The sequence below is a fragment of the Thunnus maccoyii genome, chromosome 3 (genome assembly GCF_910596095.1).
Source record: "Thunnus maccoyii chromosome 3, fThuMac1.1, whole genome shotgun sequence".
In the NCBI taxonomy this organism is placed as follows: domain Eukaryota; kingdom Metazoa; phylum Chordata; class Actinopteri; order Scombriformes; family Scombridae; genus Thunnus; species Thunnus maccoyii.
This window is the reverse complement of record NC_056535.1, coordinates 16206018-16223487: the sequence shown is the minus strand read 5'-3', so window position 1 is coordinate 16223487 and position 17470 is coordinate 16206018. Positions and strand designations below refer to the sequence as shown.

The 17470-nt window shown below is 39.9% G+C and overlaps 1 protein-coding gene across 3 annotated transcripts; it reads right to left on the bottom strand.

Annotated features, from left to right (window-relative positions):
• Positions 1 to 1015: 1015 nt before the first annotated feature.
• On the bottom strand, positions 1016 to 14196 carry prkcda (protein kinase C, delta a). Of its 3 annotated transcripts, none has more exons than XM_042406974.1 (18): positions 14101 to 14196; positions 10549 to 10678; positions 10213 to 10412; positions 10061 to 10127; positions 9008 to 9164; positions 8490 to 8521; positions 8266 to 8351; positions 7563 to 7692; positions 7379 to 7479; positions 6440 to 6536; positions 6170 to 6300; positions 5666 to 5839; positions 5477 to 5568; positions 3362 to 3424; positions 2510 to 2648; positions 2176 to 2364; positions 1884 to 2012; positions 1016 to 1762 (listed from the first exon to the last, which is right to left on the bottom strand). In XM_042406974.1, exons 2-18 carry the CDS (start codon positions 10655 to 10657, stop codon positions 1604 to 1606), a joined length of 2055 nt encoding a protein of 684 aa, XP_042262908.1. In that variant the 5' UTR covers positions 10658 to 10678; positions 14101 to 14196; the 3' UTR covers positions 1016 to 1603. The 3 variants fall into 3 exon arrangements, with proteins under 3 accessions (XP_042262908.1, XP_042262909.1, XP_042262910.1); XM_042406975.1 differs by lacking the exon at positions 14101 to 14196 and adding an exon at positions 13230 to 13501; XM_042406976.1 differs by lacking the exon at positions 14101 to 14196 and adding an exon at positions 13101 to 13220.
• Between the last annotated feature and the right edge of the window lie 3274 nt (positions 14197 to 17470).

Genomic DNA, 17470 nt, shown 5'->3' with positions numbered 1-17470 from the left:
TGAATTTTGGGGAGTAACTGGACTGGACTGTCCCTGGACAGGAAACAAATTGTGTCCTACCTGAAAACGTTTTCATTGCAAATATTACTTTCTGTAGGTTTTTATAATCACCAGCCTGTCTTCTTGATATTTATTTCACTTTATCTATTGATATTTATTTTGTCTTGGGGTTATTTATGGATCTACAAAATACAGTGATAATATGTTAAAGTGAGAATGCTTATTTCAAATATGGTCCCAAGATATTAAAAAATAAAGACAATATGACACAGAATTACACCAAAAACCTTTCAAGCTTTCAGGCTGGTGGTGGTGGTGGTGTGATGGTATGGGAGATATTTTCTTGGCACACTTTGGGCCCCTTAGTACCAACTAATTGAAAAACTAAATAAAACTACTAAATAAAAATCATTGTTTACACAGCCTACCTGAGTATTGTTGATCATGTCCATCCCTTTATGACCTCAGTGTACCCATCTTCTAATGGCTACTTCCAGCAGGATAACATGCCATGTCACAGAGCTCAAACTGGTTTCTTGAACACAACGAGTTCACTGTACTCAAATAGCCTCTTCAGTCACCAGATCTCAATCCAGTAGAGCATCTTTGGGATATGGTGGAACGGGAGATTTGCATCATGGATGTGAAGCCGACAAATATACAGAAATTGGTGATGTTATCATGTCAATATGGACCAAAATCTCTGAGGAATGTTTCAAGCACCTTGTTGAATCTATGCCATGAAGAATTAATGCAGTTTTGAAGGCAAAAGGGGTCCTACCCGGTACTAGCAAGGTGTATTAAGTGGCCAGTGAGTGTACGTGTTACAATAATATACATACATAATGTCTATATACAGCATTTCAGTGACCTCCTGCTCATGTTTACAGTCATGTACCATTAATCATTTTTTTGCACAGAATCTGCCCCCATCCACAGACAGGACCTCTCAATACAGCTTTTTAAATTTGATCTTTACATGACATTGTTTAGTCAACCACACAAACACAATCTCTTCTTTGTCAGCAAGGCATGATTTATCCAGTCAAAGGCAAGAATTAAGACGTTTCAAAAAGGGATAACATTCATTAATAAGCTCTATTTAAAGATGGATAGGCTTCTGTTGGTCTGAGATTTATATACAGTACATGCAGCCACCTCATTTACACAAACAATATACATTTGAAGTATACAGTGCAATTTATTCTTATACGTTTCTTTTTCCTCTTCTTAAATTTTCAGTTGAGTTGAATTGAATATTACCAAAAGGGACACAACATGGTTGTAGATGGTAGCAGTGACGTCAAGTGGAATGTACAGATTCACAACCTCCCACCCTAATATTATTACTCATACAGGCCTTTACAATTTAGAAGCATGCACACAAACACAATAACATCAATATATCAATATATACAGTACAAGGGCCCGTTTCTATTCTGCTAATCTCTACACGTACCCAAGGAGAATAGTTTGTGCTTTGAATAAAGTCACACATATACTGCTTGTGGAGCAGCTCACTTATTTGCAAGTTTAACCATGTGACAGAACTGTCCTGTAAAACAGTAGGTATGTAACCCGAGTCTGACTGTCAATAAAACAGTTACTTTTCTAGAAGGTGCTCCATCTTGGGGTTGATGAACGAAAAACCAGCAAATGCTGACTGGTCCATGGAATCTATGAAGTTCTTATCGCTGTGAGAGAGACGAGGCTTCTCACTGAGGAACTCCCGATCAAAGTTGCTGCAATCATTTGGTGCTTTCTGTAATTGACAGCAAATATATCTCAGAAAAATTATAAAATCAAATATTATAGACGTATGTTACATATAATCCATTGTCTTATCACAATTTAAACCTCATTGACTTGTGTGTGGGACGTACCACTTTGGGTTTGAAGGGCGGTTCAACCTCCCTCTTCTCCAAGGCCGGCCAGTTAATGCTCTTGAAGAAGGGGTGTATACAGATATTACCCACGATTCCTAGCCTGCGCGTGGGGTCTCTCTCAAACAACTGCAGGGAGACAAAGTCAGTAAGTAAAGGATGAGCATGATTACATCTCAAAAACAGACCCTTTTCAGTTAAACACTGACATTAATTAATGTCTAATTTCATTTGAATAGATTTCATGGTGTTCTGTGACAGATGGATTTTGTACAAAAGCTCTGGTACAGACCCGCTCAAGCAGGTCCTTGGCCTCCTTGTTGATCCAGCGAGGATAGTGGGGAGTATCCATGCGAATGGACTCAAACAGCTCATCCTCATCATCTCCGTGGAAAGGCGATTGTCCAACCAGCATTTCATACAGCAGCACCCCAAATGACCACCAGTCAACAGAGAATGAGTACTTCTGTCCCAGAAGGATCTGAGTTGAAACACAAAACATTATAAATACATCTTGTTCCAGACAAACTGACATTTTCCTGCATACAGAATGATAAATGCAAAGCAGTTGCAGATTTGAAATATTTCAGAACAAGAGGGTATCTCTTAAGTTTGAAAGGCTGTACCTCTGGAGCGATATAGTCAGGAGTACCACAGAAAGTCGTGGCGCGGTTCTCTCCAAACACGTTCTCCTTGCACATGCCAAAGTCGGCGATCTTTATGTGCCCCTCATGATCCAGCATCACATTGTCTAACTTAAGATCTCTGGAAGAAAAACAATCACAGCAGACTGATTTTGATTTTAAATATAATAACTTGTAACTTGCCTCAAAACAGCACTCTTTAGCACCATACCAGAGTTTTTACGTTTAGCTCGTTAATTACAAATGGCACATAACTTAAAATGTTAGGTTTAATTTTGAGGCAACCACTGGTTTCATTTCTACTTGCAGAGATGTGAAATTTGCCTGTGATAGATTTAGTCCAGTGTTTGAATGTTTATTTTGAACAACATTCATTATCTTCACATGGTTATGCAAAGGCAAAAGGAACACTATTTCTGAGATTGAAGAATCTTTTTTTTTTTTACTGTAACAGATGAACACATTCACATTTTCCTTTTGAAATATCCACATTTGCTTGTTCTTCTTCTGAATTTGCTTTTTGGACTGCACCCACGGAGACAGTTTTCTAAACACTCCATGAACACAACTGCATTACCACGCAATGACAATGAAACTTTCAGGGGAAATAAAGGTGTCAAAATGCGTGGGATCATTATCTAACTCGAGTCTCTGCAAGTTCATTTTCACATCACACTTGCAACTGCACTGAAATCAGTGGTCTTCTAGAGGACAGGAAAACAATAAAATGGTCAGCTGTGATTTGAAGACTTCATTATTTTAAGTTTATGGGCTAAACTATCAGTATTATATAAGTACTGTACATCCTATGTAAAACACTTTTTTTGCTCTGACCTGTAGATGATCCCTTTGGAGTGTAAGAACTTAAGACCACAAATGATCTCAGCAGAGTAGAACCTGTAGAGTAGAAGACAAAGATGGCAGAGACAGACAGATTATCAGCCACTTGTCCCTGATGGAAAGCTACAGGTCTGCACTGTAGCTATGTCACTATGGAGTTGGCAGCTAAACGCTGGTGTCACTGCAGACTCATTTCAGTGTAGACCTGAATTATTGAGGAGGACATTTGTATGGAGTAGCAGACAGGTGAATAATGCTCTCATAATGTGAAACCTGAGAGCTGCTGGGAGCCGAAAGATTAGACTACCTCTGACCCGCTTCTCTTGTCATCTGTGTCAGGTGAAACGATTGAGTCCAGAGAGGAGATAAAGTAGCCTCCGCTCAAACCAAATAACTGGTCATTCCCTGTAAATGACTAGCTGTCAAGAACTAAATAGGTCGTCATGTTTATCTACTCAGTATCTCTCACTTAATACTGATAAATATACTGTAGCTCAGATAAAACATGTCAGGATGTGCACATATATTCACAAAAAACACAGACACAAAACAGCATGAAAAGAAGTCTGCATCTTGTATGTGTAAGTATGATGTTAGTTTAAATGGGCTCTGCTATGTGATGAAAGTTGAGACGACGCACTAGACTGTCTACTGCACCGGGTCAACAGGTTAGCGGTAGCTACTGGGAGAACAGGGCCTTTGTGCTGATAAAGAGGTCACTCGAAACTCTGCAGTTCAGTTGCTGCCTAAGGAAAAAATATTGCAGATACTTTCCATTGCAGCGTGACAGCTTGTGCAGCAACACACAGTTTATTACTAAGGCTGGGCAATATATCAATATTGTGATATGAGACTAGATATCTTAGATTTTGGATATTGTAATATTGTGATATGGCACAAGTGTTGTCTTTTCCTGGTTTTAAAGGCTGCATTACAGTAAAGTGATGTAATTTTCTGAACTTACCAGTCTGTTCTAGCTCTTCTATTATTTGCTTTTACCCATTTAGTCATTATATCCACATTACTGGTTATTATTTATAAAAATCTCATTGTGTAAATATTTTGTGATGCACCAATAATCATCCCTACAATATTTTCCCAATATCAATATCAAGGTGTTTGGTCAAAAATATTGTGATATTTGATTTTGTCCACATCACCCAGAACTATTTATTGCATTTATCCACATATGTAAACACACATGCAAACACACATTTGTTACAAATGAATGCACTGTGGGAGGATTAAACAGCCAATTCTGTTTCTTTCTCACTCACTGAGGGTAAATGATCCATCCAGGCTCAATACAGTCACTGAGTGAGGAGCATTTTAGTGGATGCCAACACAAGATCAGATGTCTGTGTTTGCAAAGTGGAGAATTACTCCTGTCATCTCATGGGTCCAGGACATAGCCACCACTTTAACTACAGGAAATGTAGCAGCAGGCTAAACTGTAAGATCAGTGTCTCTGAACACAGGAGCTAATGGTTAATGCATTTATTGTCTTGACATTTTTCAAAAAGTAAAACCAGCTTGCACAAAATTGCACACACTGAAGTCTACTATACATATATTTGTTGACCAAACTAACTCTGTTTCACTCAAAAGTGTTCTGTACTACAACTGTTCTATCAGGAAGGTGGAATTAATAAAGGTGATACCTGGAAAAATATTTCATAAAAGAAAGAACATCTAGTTTGTTTCAAAGAAATGTTTAACTTCCGTCTCTGTGTTTGTAAATATGAGAATTTTTAAAACTTCACTTAGTGGTAGTGCAGGTGCCACTGAGTTTTTGGACTTGGACATAACACCTTCTTTTACCAGTGTGCCATTGTTTTATCCTGAAGGAATTCCCACAGAGTGCTGAGTGGTGGGTGGTAACTGATACCTTCCTTTACAAACAGTACACAGACACTCAGACCTGCTCACTCCTTACAAGGCCAGTCTGCTAGTAAGAGCAGCTGCTTTCCATCAAGTCATCAATTCTGTCTGTGTACATCTTCACAGCTACATGAGCATGAAAGCGCTGACTAATGATGCCAGGTTGTGTGTTTTTTTTTCTCCGCCAAGTCTGTATGTTTTCATGTCTGTGTGAAAGGTCAGACTTACGTAGCTCTGTAGAGTTCAAAGCGCCCTTTCTCCTGAATATGAAACATCAGGTCTCCTCCATTCAAATATTCCATCACAAAGAACAGATGCTCCTGTAGACAAGTTTCACTTTCAGTGTGTAATGATGTAATTATGCAGAGTGGAAACAAAATGTGAACAAAGGCACTATTGAGGTGGAGAGGGATGTACCTTGGTCTGAAAGGTGGAGTAAAGGTGTGTGAGGAAGGGGTTTTCCCAGGCTAAAGCCAAGACTCTTTTCTCCACCATAGTGCACTCCACATCGTCATCCATCAGCACCACATCTTTCTTCAGAGCCTTCACAGCAAAGTACTCTCCACGACCTTTCAGCTCTGCCAGGAGAACCTGGGAGAGGAGAGGAGAGGAGAGAATAGATGAGAAGAGAAGAGGAGAGGAGAGGAGAGGAGAGGAGAGGAGAGGAGAGGAGAGGAGAGGAGAGGAGAGGAGAGGAGAGGAGAGAAGATGAAAAGAGGAGAAGAGAAGAGAAGAGAAGAGAAGAGAAGAGAAGAGAAGAGAAGAGAAGAGAAGAGAAGAGGGATTATTATTTCTATGAGGCCTGCAGTTTCCAGTGTGTTTATGGCTGGAGTGTTGTTGGTTTATTCATGGTAATCCTCTCATTCTTGGGTTGAGGGTTTTTTAAAATACTCTTTCACAGTTAAAATGGTTGCTGTGTACCTTGCCAAAGCTGCCTTTTCCCAAGACCTTGTGGAAGACGAAGTTGTCCACATTGATGCGGGTCAGATGGGTAATCCGAGACTGAGGCCGTGGGCTAGATCCATCCCACAGTCTGCCATAGGGAGATCCATCTAACGAACAAACAATTACAACACATAGAAACGATTTATTCACCTTGTTATCTTAAATATTGAAAACTTTCGCATGTTATTCTGTATAATTAGCAATAAAGAGCCTAAGATGCACATACAGAAAAACACACTCACTGACCATTGATTTCCAGTCCAGCAAGCTTATTAACCTCATCGTAGATTCCAATATCGGGCAGATTAGGCAGGTTTGGATCTGAACGGCGAGTGGAAGATTTCTGATGGATGAAGACAAAGAAAAAGTAAGCATAAAAGAGCCAGTCAAATAGTTTAGAGGTCTGTAAAAAGAGAACAAAAGAACCAGGATTTCCACAACTTGCCAGTCCTTAAACACACCAGCACAGTGAGCTCAGGTTCCCACCATCAAGTGTCACACTCTGAACAATTTGTCAACGCACACCAGGGATTAAGAGTTTCACATTCAAGTGACACTCAGTTTGATGGTTACACTTAATTTTGTAATGAAGAGCCCTGAACAGATATGCTCTATCTGGGTTCAGGGTTAATCTAAGTGTTGGGATTAGTGTTAGAAATAGGCTCAGATAAGGACTGGATTCAGGACTAGAATGGGGTCAGGTTTACAGCTAGGATATGGGCTAAGACCATAGTTATGGTGAACCTAACTTTTCTATAATTTTAATGTTTGTTAAAAGCTTTCTCTGGGTGCCTATGGAGAGCTGTCAACACTGTCAACTGCATGAAACATGATGCAGTGCTAATGTTAATGCTTAAATAGTATATATATATATATAAACACACATCAACAGAATAAATCTAAGCATACAATGTTTTAAGTGCTAGCCTACTATTGTGGTTCTCATCTTGACATTGTTTTAAGTTACATTACATACCCTGATACAATATACTAATTGCTAAGTAAAAGATAATGTAATCAGATATCCGTATTGTTTTTCACAGAGCTGTGTTTTGATTTAATTAAGTGGTGTGATACTTGAGTCAGACTTGTTCTTCAATTCTTCCAACTTTACTTTGACTTCAGCTTAAAGATTTTAAAAAAAAACTTGATTTGACAACTTATTAAATGACTCCATGAACTCACCTGGCTGACTTGTGTAAGTGCCTCAGCTAGTAGTTTCTGGTTGATACCACAGAGGTTGGCCACTTTATCCTGACACTTGTGATGGACATTCATGGCACAATCTACAAACAGAACAGAGACAGTCCGTTACAGACACAAGTACACTTATACTCCAATAATTAAGTCAATCATATCTGTACTGTACCTTCACACTTGAGGCCTTGTTTGACCAGACCCCACAGCAGACTTCCACAGTGGTCGCAGAAGGTGGGACTCATGTAGTTATTGGTCTTGAAACGGTGTGGCATGTCAATCTTAAAGCGTTCCTTCTGGAACTGCGGGAACAGACGGGATTTGTCATCTCCATGAATTACCGGTGGCAAAGGAAACCTACTCAAAGGTCTGTGACACTTCACTGCCCTGCGCACCTGCCTCATCTTTTCCCTTTTTTGCTTAGCGCTCTGCTTCCCTCTCTGATACTTGATTGATACTGTTAAAAGTGACTACAATGTCAAATCTTCTAAGGTCTACTTGGATTTAAGTTGCCTCCCTGAGTACACGCCCCATCTGTCATTCATCCACTGTGTGGGTGAGTGTGCTTGATCATTTCCATGTAGTCATTATCTGGGTCAGTTGGTCTTTGATCGTCTTTATCCACCAACACTGATGATCATTGAAAAGATATCACATTGGATGTGGACCCAGACTGGTATCTGCCTTTGTATTAAACTCTGACCTGCAACCCAAGCCAATTCAATGATATTATCACAATTGTTCACAGTGATAAGAAGAGATACCTTTATATCAGTTTTACACAGAGTGAGAAAAGCCCACACTAAACTGACATTTGGAGAATTATGAAGAACGCTCACAGTGCTTTGTGTACTGCACAACTATGTGTTACGTACCACAGTATCCCGACTGTTGGCAGCAGTACCGGTACATCTGCCGATGATTTTGTCTATGCATTTTTTGTGGATGGCCGCATTACATTCTGGTAAAAAGCAAAGATGATAGAGAATTGCATACTTGTTCCAGTATCTGAGCATATTTATAACAGTAAAGTGAAAAAATATATCCTTTTATAGTCAAGTACACAATTTTAAAATATACTAAATGATTGTACACTTACGTCTGCATTTATAGCCTTGCTTGTTGAGTCCCCTGTGGGAGACAAAGAAACACAAATGGGTCAGTCTGTATCATTCTTTGATCATGTGAATGTAAATAGTCTGCTGATTAATCATTTGTTGGTGATAACAAACACCTGCAGTACACCCATGTAAACCACAAATTTCCTCTCCTGTGAGACCAAAAGTGACCTCAAAGCAGATGAGTGGAGGTCGGTCATCAGTGGGTGAACATAAACATTGCTACAGATGCATGATACAACTTAAAAGGAAAGCTGAACCTTAATGGTTTTATCAAAAAAAAATCACAAGCAAACAGATCATTTAACTCAAGTCTGACAGAAATCAACCAAGTCAGAGAGTGTTTAAAACTGATATCAGGAAGATAGAAAACATTATATTTTTAATCTCCCCTTGTTATTCTGCCTGATGTTCTAGCATATCAGATTGGTGTTTCATGAGTTCCCGTTTATCTGTCTTGAAGGTTTGTTTATAGAACTTAAGTGTAGGCGGAACTGACCAGACAAACTCTCTGCACACAGAGCAGAAAGTGGGCTGTCTGAAGAATGTGGCGATGAACTCGTGGTTCTTTATGAAGTGGATCTTTGCCTGCTTGATGGCCCCTCGTCTACGGTTCAGGGTAGGAGCCTCTTCCTCCTTTGCAGCCTGCTTACTCTCTTCCAGACAGACAGAAAAACATAGATCAGTTATCCCACAACAATGCAATGCAAAAGGTCAATTTATATACGTCAAAATTTGATAGTCTTAATGATCATTTATGGGGACCCATAGGAATTGCTCATGTGAATGCCTGTGGGTGATAAGATTAAAACAAGTCGCAGGACAGTGTGTGTATGTATGAGGGTGGGGGTTTTTTAAAAACCAAAGTATGAAAACTGTAAACTGGAAATCCCTAACCTTAAAGATAAAGCTTCATCAACATGGTATTTGATCAATGCAAAAGTTAAGGGACAGATATAGAAAATATTCTTCCCCATTTTCACACTATTCGCCCACTTCCCTCATCTCTCTCTGAAAACCTATTTTCTCAAACAGCCTCTTACTATGAGTGCTGGTGTCTTACATGAACACAAATTTTTCAGCCAGAGTAAAAATCAGTTCTCACTATTTCATTTAAGAGATTTCTGTATTTTTATTTTGTCTGTGGTCTTCTTCCTGGTTTGAGGTGGCTCAGCTGGATGTCACGTGCATGCTATGTATAACACTAGAATCAGAATCTGATAATAGTTGAGGGGCTGTTGGTTTATCTTATCAAAGTCCCTGCCAACAGCAGATAAGGAGAGTTTGTCAGTGTTTAAGTTTTAATAAATTATAAATAAGGATATTTTTTTCAATTTTTTTTGTTGCTTATTTAGTCTATATTTAATGCTATAGTGAAACATGTGGAACATGTGAAATCAAGTTTTTGAAGGCTACAATGACAATGTGGCAAATAAAGCAAAGAAAACAAAGCAGTCTGAAAACAAATCATACAGATAAGATTTAAAGTCAACAGTATAAAGGCAGAGAATAAAAGAAAAAAAGAGAATGCTTCCATGTTATTTCCTTTCACCTGTATCTACTCCCTCCAGAAAGTACTGCACTGCCATCATCACTTTCCCAGAAGGATGGAGATCCACCTGAACACACAAACACACAATTAGACACACAGGCAGTCTGAGATATTGCTCTACAGGGACTACAAGACAGTCTGGAATGTCCTACCCAGAATTCAGCACGCCCGTTGGCTTTCTTGCAGCGCTCAGCAAGTACGGAAACACCTACAGTGACCTCAGCCAGTGGCTCCTCGGCTGTCTTCATCAGCAGTACCTCGAGCACACGGCCCTCGTAGATGTGCGCATCAAAACTGGCTTTCCAGGCTGGGTACATGGTAGGTTTCCGCTGAACAAGGGTCTTACCTCGTTCTAGGAGAAAGAAGACGGACAGAGACAGAAGATGTTTTTTAGCACAGGAAACCACAAGAACTGACAGCTTTGCCTACAGAGATCACACCTTCTGTAAAAGACAGGGCAGTGTGTGGGCTATCATGGAGTTTCTCACCAGTAGTCAAGGCCTCCTTCATTTTGATTGCACAGAAGGGCGGGTCAGCCAGGGGGGGCAGAACGCCCAGGTCGTACGAGTTAAAGGCGATCCTCAAGAAAGGAGCCATGGTCACGAGTACCAGGGTCACCTGCTCTCAGATATGAACAAACATAGTGTTACCCTAGTGACATTTATCTATAATGGCATGTTAGTTACACACACAACTGTAGATCATCAACATATCCACTTATTATATTGCATTAATACACACAGTTGCATATTCTCATGCATCAATACTGCTGGCTCACATTAAGGCATAAAGATAAGTGCTATAGGTCAATGTTAGACCTAATAATCTCTGTGTACATTGTGAGACCAAACATCAGAGAGAGAACCTACGATAATACTCTCTTAATCAAGATTTTTTTATTGTGAACATATATCTCACACCCTGTCAGACACCTGCACACAAAATGTGCTTAGTTGATAAGGACAGAAAAACTTCTCTCGAACCGCAGTTATGTTCCAATCCCAGAAACAAGAGAAAATTTGACTGTGGCTGCACCATTACTTTGGATTTACTCTTGTACTTTGTAATCTCACTTTGAGACATTTCAACTCAGTCACACCCACATGGAGGAGGGACACAAACATTCACAACACCTCCATCTATAACACCTGTTTTTGTGTGGCAGAAGAACAGAGTGTGCGGACTGACTATTGCATTGTTTTTGTATGTGATTCCAAAGCTGGTTGTTGGAAAGAGCAACATGATTATATGCCTGTTTTGTTTTTGTTTTTTTAAAATATTTTTATACCTTATTTTTTAATGTTAATTTTTTTATATCTGGCTTTTTGGGGTGAAAATCCTGTGCTGGTAATTTTAATTTAATACTAATTGAATAGATTTTCCCACTTCTAGTAAAAAAGAAGCACTTTTGAGCATTAATTTGGGCTGTTGTGATTGGCGTTTGTCATCATTTTCGACATTTTATAAACTAAATAATTAATTGATTAAAAAAATTATCAGTATCTTTAAAGATTATGAAAGTATGTTGCATCCATTGTGGATTCGAAGTGAAATATATGCTGATAATGACATAAGTGAGAGAGCAATATCACCCCATATGCAGGCACTAGTTTGATGCATGCATGACTTGCTGCTTGCATAAACTTACATGTGCACGCATAGATTATGTCTCAACCTCTAAAACCATCTATGCACCACCAGTTTCTGTATGTGTAATGCCCACACAGACACATGCACGTTAAATCCAACAACCGCATATGTTGGCCAGCCGATTAAGTCACACTCATGCTGTTTTACATGCCTATTCTATTAATTCTACGCCCTTGTGTGTGAAATACAACTACAACACTAAATATTACAGCACCATATTTGCACCTCTGCTACTTGTTTAGTTCCCTGTTACTGTGTTTTCTTGAGCGTGTAGTTTCTGAAATGTTTCAAGTGCAACAGTGGAGCTGTGTTTGCCTGTACTACAAAGGCAGAGCGAGCCTGAACATGTCCCTAATCCAAACACAAGCATGCAGTGCTTCATGGTAGGCCTAGCTGGTATTCACAATCCTAAACTCATAATCGCCCACACTGAGACCAGAAAACTAAGAAACAGAAAAAAAGACATGCGGGCAAGAAAGAAAGTATGCAATCAGAGGGGAGGAGGGAGGGGAGGCGGGGGGGGGGGGGGGGTGAACAACCATGTTAACTCACACACTCACTGCTGCTGTGAGCTGTGCTGTCAGGGTTTTTGGAGTTAATCGATAGCAAGCACACTGTGTGATTGAGGGCGGTAGAGATTGATTATCTAGCAAACTGTTCATGTGCAGTTTCGATTTGTCCCGACTGTTAAATTCAGTAGTTATGTGCCATTCACCAGTGTACTGTAATTTGCAACATGAACTTCTGACTTTTTATCTTTTTCTAGCCCACATCCTGATATCTGTGACCCTAACCCTAATGACCAACATTAATTTCTGACTTAATTATTTCATCATTACACCTAAAAGCTTGACTTACAGGCTATGTAATCATACCAAAAGATAACTTGGGGTCTGTATAAGTGTGTTTCTATGCTCTTAAAATATAAAATAAGCAACTATAACACAGGTAATAGATGCATATTAGTTGTAGTAGTGACATTAGTAGCTTGCCTATGTTGTGCCTGAGTGCGGGAAACTGAACCATACTGTCAAACTATTTGAACTAATAAAATAATAAGTGAAGGAGAAAGAGAGAGGCGGAAAGAAAAGTCTTTCACCAGGACACAAAGAGAGATAACAGGCAGAAACACATAGACGGAGCTCGTACAGTTAACAGTACAGTGATATGCTGTATGGATGTAATTACAACTTAAACCTATTTTGGAGCAGGTCTCTATGTAAGCATCAAGCTCATACAACCAGTCTGTTACTACTGTGTCATGTGAACAACCTGTCCTCACATCTGTTACACACATACACATACAAGTGGTTAAAGTGTTGCAACTACGGCCACACATTTTTATTGCTTTTGAAAACTACATATGACATTGAAAGACAAAAAGACTCACTGTGACTGTCACAAAGTCCACGGAAGCGGTTACAGTGATTTACAATTCAACTGTGGCCATTTGAAGAGAAATCAGCATCGACTTGAGAATCAGTCACTGCATCTGACATTCTTTAAGCAACAGTTTTACCTCCAAAGGAAGTGGTTGATTGTCAGTTGGCTGATGTCACTTCACGTCTGACACAGACGACAGTTTGCAACCAGTACTGTCTTCATGACAAATAAATGCAATGTTGTTGTTTTTTAAATTTACATCCTTTCTGCACAGACCTGCCCGCATTCCTCCTCACGCCCGGTGTTACAACGTATTCTGTGACCCGTGAGATTCTGTGACCTCAACAGGAATTCCATATTGGCAACATGGCCAAAACCCCGCATTCCAGCCGTTATCGGGTAACGGCTGGAATGTGGGGGTCACTATTTGTGGGTAACGGTTATCCACAAATAATGACCCCATAATATTTAGATAGGATCCAAAAGTGTGCGACCTGTGATTAGCAGAAGCTTGCGGTCAGTTAGATCAGTTTGGAGAGTCCTGACACCACCTGTCAATATTTGGTCAACCAATGTTTCCATAGTTGACCCCGCTGCGCCATAAAATAATCTGACAGGTCACAGATTCCATCGTACCACTTCAGTTTACTGAACAAATCAACGCTTCACTAATCGAAAAAAGTTGGCAGAGCATATTGTTTCATTCAGAACAGTTAAGGTAGAGATAATTATGTTTTTAATAGCTGTAGAAAAAGCGTCGACATAGTGTTGCCGCAACTATAACGTCCGTCTGAGAGACTTAAAAAAAATTAACGCTAGCTAACGTTAGCGGCAGCGGGTACGGTCAAACTAGGTAACGTTACAGTTTGTTTCCCCATAGATGAAAGAGAAGAAAGAGCAAGGGGTTCGTTTTTTTTAGTTTTAGGGCAACTTTCTGCAAACTCCAACCGGAAAGCCCTAAACTCTGTGAAAAACTCGACCACAATGAATAATAATGGAAGTCTCACCTCGTCCTGCAAAAATCGGTGCCGTTTTCTTTTTCACCGACGACGAAAGTTGCTCTTTCTCTTCCCCTCCTTTTTTTCGCTCTGTGATTCCGTCGATTGAGGAAGTGTGGCGCGCGCTCGCAAGCTTTCTCAACAAGCTGTGACGTTTACCTGCTACACACACACACACGCACACACACACACACACACACACAAAACGGTCTGTTCCCCAGAGTCGTTGCATTGCACCCAATTGCCCTATATTGAATAAAGGTCCTGTCAGTTATTATAATGCATTTTTTTCCACATGGGTTGAACTATACACAGAAGCATGCCTCTGCCGCACATGTCACTTTCCATTTTAACCCCAGGTGGGTGCTTGACATGATGGTGTAGTTGGGTGCATTACTGCAGACCTGTTGATCACCTGCCCATGCAACTATAGCGGAACATACAGATCTGCATTGCTGGTGAGTGTGCCCTAGATTATTGTAGCATAGCCTTGTATGTGAGGGAGCATTTTTTATTTATTCATTTTTTCATAAAAGAGTATGTGTGGTAGGGGGTGGGGTCACGTGGCTGGTAGGCTGCGGGGGCAGTTTTGAGGTTTGAGCTTTGTTCTTGCTGGTGAGGAGGTGGCAGATTTGGCTACCGCAGCCAAAAGGATATTTTCTTGTTCTTAAGTAACACCATCACTTCAAATTATCCATATCCTTTATTTATCCCATGCCTGCATTCACCCACCCCCTACACACATCCAAATATATGTATGGCAGAAACTCATTAATGCCAACTGAGCTATTCTCATCATAATGCCACTAATAAAATATTGGCTGAAGTGAACAAATATCTAAATGAGGAATGCAGGAAGTAAATTGCAGCAGAGCTGAGTCATAATTAGATATCGAGGTGCAGTTTCCAAGTATGAAATTATTTTTGCTGCTACATTACAAATCAAAGCACAAATTTAAACTGAAACCTGGCAGGAGCAGGCTGACAGGTCACAGGTGTGTCAGTGTTCCCCTCTCTTACATAACAGGCAGATTCTGACTCACTGCAGACACAGGAAGTCTGCAGCGGAGACTTGGTGTGTGTGTGTGTGTGTATGTGTGCATGTACATTATAGACTTCATCGCCTGGCTGCTCCTCTCTGACTCTGACAGATGCAAAGCTTGAGGAACCCTCTCCTTCTCTTCTTCCTCTAGCACACATACACACCGCCATGATCCACCCGTGGGATGTATAGGCTGTAGAACGGGCGGGTGTTAATTTTAGAAATAAACAAATAAACAGCTTGCACACTGCAGGGCTCAAATGTCCACTTATTTATTGCACTCTTGGAGCCATGTAGTGTATGAGCTGTTCATTTGTTTATTTCACAGTTTGCTCACTTTCAGCCCAGCGTCTGCCCTCTTTGGTATGGATATGTGTGCATACTCCTATTTGTATGTTAAATTTAGCACACACAGTTTAAAGAGAGACAGATGCAGATCCACATAAAAACTCACAATGTATGGACTTGATCACCTTCATGAGAAAGTTGCAATATTGTGGTTTATTACTATGTGAATAGCTTATGATTTTATTAAAGTCAGGAGCACCTCAAGGGGTACCAAGATAAATCTGAGGGGTCACAAGATAAGTAAAGCAGGGTTTTTTAGGTTTCTCTATTTATGGCTTTTTCTTATGAAATACTTGATACTTTCACATCTTCAGGGCCAAAATTAAAACAATCTCAGAAGGAAATAAAATCCCCCTTTGGTTGAACAGCTTACTAATCATGTCAACACCTATACCACAATCTAATGCTAGGGGTCACAGGTAGACGTTCCTTTATTTTAGGGGCTAATTTAGACGTTAAAGCATCACCTATAAATAGGCAGATAAGGAAAGGGTGTGTGTAAGGATGATTGGTTATTGTTTGCAAAGGCTAGGTGACTAAAAGGACCAAAAGTGTCACATTGCTTCTTTTTAAGGGCAGCAATTAAGATAATAAAATCATAAGGAAATGTACACTGTTCTGTTTGAGAGTCACCAGCAGAGCTAATACTCAGCAGTCATGTCAGTAGGTTCATGTCTTTGGTGACTCTAGGTGGAGTTTCTTTAAGTGATACAACGTTGTTTTAAAGTATAGTTTTCAATAGTTTCCCGAATGTAGAAAAAGTTGTCATGCTACAGGAGACATTACCGCTTACAGGAATAATTTGACATTCTGGGAAATATTCTTATTTGCTTTCTTGACAAGAGTTAGATGAGAAGATTGATATAACTTTCATGTCACTACAGTAAATATGTAGCTGGAGCCAGCAGCTGGTTAGCTTAGCTTAGCACAAAGACTGGAAACAGCTAGCCTGCCTCTGTCCAAAGGTATACAAATTTGCCTACTTTAAAGTTTACTAATTAACAATTTATATCTCATTTGTTTAAGCTGTACAAAAACAAAAAAAAGTGTACATATGACAATTTGACATTTTACAGTGGGTTATGTGCTGTTTATGGAGCAGTGACTTCTTGGAGTCTCTGCTGATTGCTTGGCAACTGCTCCCAGCCAAGAAATAGTCTGGCACAGCAAAAACCAAAACTTGACATTTTACACTTTAGGTTTTTGTACAAGTTAAGCAAACAGATATAACATGTTAATTATTGAGCTTTAGGTGCTGATAAGTGGACTTATTTTCCTGTTTCCGGTCTTTATGCTAAGCTAAGCTAACTGGCTGCTGGCTCCAAATACATATTTATTGTAGAGACTTAAGAGAGGTATTAATCTTCACATCTAACTCTTGTCAAGAAAGTGAACAAGCACATTACTTTAAATATAAAGGAAATAAAGGAAGAATAACACCCTGACAGTACTTGTCTTTGCTCAAAGTCTCCAGACAGATTTCAGATCCCACAGTGACAGCTGCCGGCCCGCTGACATGTGTTTATACTTCTCTGTCTGCAGATAGCTGCAGATGACAGAATGGCCACAAGAGAACGGAAAGCACGCAGCAGACTCCATGTTTGGGCAACAGGGATAATAAATGTTCAGTCGGAGGTGCAGAATGTGCTGAAAGCTGTGTGTTTGTCCTGTTGAGGGAGAGTGGGATATTTAAAGCTTCAGGGGAGGTGGAATAGGTGTAACATTGATTTGGCAGTGTAGGCTGCAAAGAGTTTGCTAAGTGGGACATGAGAGTGCGTCCCTCTATTCTTCCAGCCTCTCCACATCTTTTTTCTCTTCCTCTCTCCATCTCTGCAGGGTGGTGAAAAACACAAGACAAGGTGCAAACCCAGAAATGTCAAGACAATGTCAAGTGGACACAGCTATTTTTATCTATCTCGCACTTCTTACTCCCTCTTTAAAAAAAAATCTCTTGCTATTATGTAATAAAATCTTTCCCTTTCCCCTGAG